General features: G+C 37.4%; 1 protein-coding gene across 1 annotated transcript in view; it reads right to left on the bottom strand.

The window, feature by feature from the left end:
* Window positions 1-208: 208 nt before the first annotated feature.
* The window catches only part of LOC122817340 (ficolin-1-like), a 23,724-nt gene continuing 22,635 nt past the window's right edge, over window positions 209-1,297 (bottom strand). The window contains exon 3 of the mRNA XM_044090552.1: window positions 209-1,007. Coding sequence (XP_043946487.1) covers window positions 379-1,007 — 629 coding nt within the window. The 3' untranslated portion in view covers window positions 209-378. The remainder of the gene's footprint in view (window positions 1,008-1,297) is intronic.

The raw sequence follows: 1,297 nt of genomic DNA on the forward strand, positions 1-1,297 counted from the left end.
CTAGCTAGCTAGATAGATAGATAGATAGATAGATAGATAGATAGATAGATAGATAGATAGATAGATAGATAGATAGATAGATAGATAGATAGATAGATAGATAGATAAATAGATATTCCACACTGATTAAAATCTACAGAGTATTTCAACCCATTCAAAAACTATAAAATGAAAGTCAAAAAACAAAGAATGACTTCAAATCCTGTTTTATTCTTTTATTTTCAACTACTCATCAAACTAATTTTAGTCTACAATCATGTTTCTTTTGATAAATATATGTTTGTGATTTTAAGCTTTATTTCCTGTTTTGTATATCATTTTTCATGCGGCCAAGCAGCTGGCAAATATGTTCTTAAACCAGTTCTGGCAGCAGAAAAGTTACACTCTTATAATCATCATCTTAACGAAGGTACATTCTCCCTTAGACGTGCATAAGTTTGACCATTCAAGGTGGTCTTTAAGGGTCAGGATAGAGGAGTAGCAATCTCGGAACCACCAGCCAGTCTGATATGTGGCGGCACAGTTGGCAGGAGAGTAATCTGTGTCATTGTCAGGAGTACTAAACATGGCATTGTCCACCTGATTTTTAACCGAAAGATGGGTGAAGCCATCATCAGCTGTACTGGGCTGGTAGGTACCCAGCCTTATGGCATAGTGCTGAGATTCTGGCTCCAGTTTGAAGTGGCTGTATTCTGCAAACTTATGTACACCTTTAACTAAAAATACCGCCCTTAGCTTGTAGTTTGCTCTTTTTGTTAGCTGGTGGACAAAGTCATTCCCTAGCCAGTAAGTGAACTGTGCTTCTCCAAAACCTATCTTGTAAGATTTCCAGTCTAGGTTGAAATTCACGTTCCTGTCCATATAGCGTTGAAAGATGACAGTCCAGCCTTTGCTTCCCATGTCACAGGTGACCTTCTTTGCACCAGCCTTAGGATCATAATGGATTGAGTAAACACCATTCTTCAGTGCGTTATCTTTTTCATACAGTGTTTGACAATCACTGATTCCTGTAAGAGTATCAGAAATGGTTAAAACATATGTATACATAAATGACTCTATATTTTCTTTCTATGGACTAAAAATGTTTACTTCATCCAGATGCAACTACAGTTTTATAAAAGGCTTGATGTCAACCTCCTACTAGACAGGTAACATAAAACTTTTAGCTGTCTGTTTAGAAAGGCTTTTTGGATTGCATGCTTATATCTACATGTGTATGCACACACACACACACACATACACACACACACACACACACACACACACACACACACACACACACACACACACACACACA

This window comes from Protopterus annectens, chromosome 12.part0, assembly GCF_019279795.1.
Source record: "Protopterus annectens isolate FY-2018-M chromosome 12.part0, PAN1.0, whole genome shotgun sequence".
NCBI lineage: Eukaryota > Metazoa > Chordata > Ceratodontiformes > Protopteridae > Protopterus > Protopterus annectens.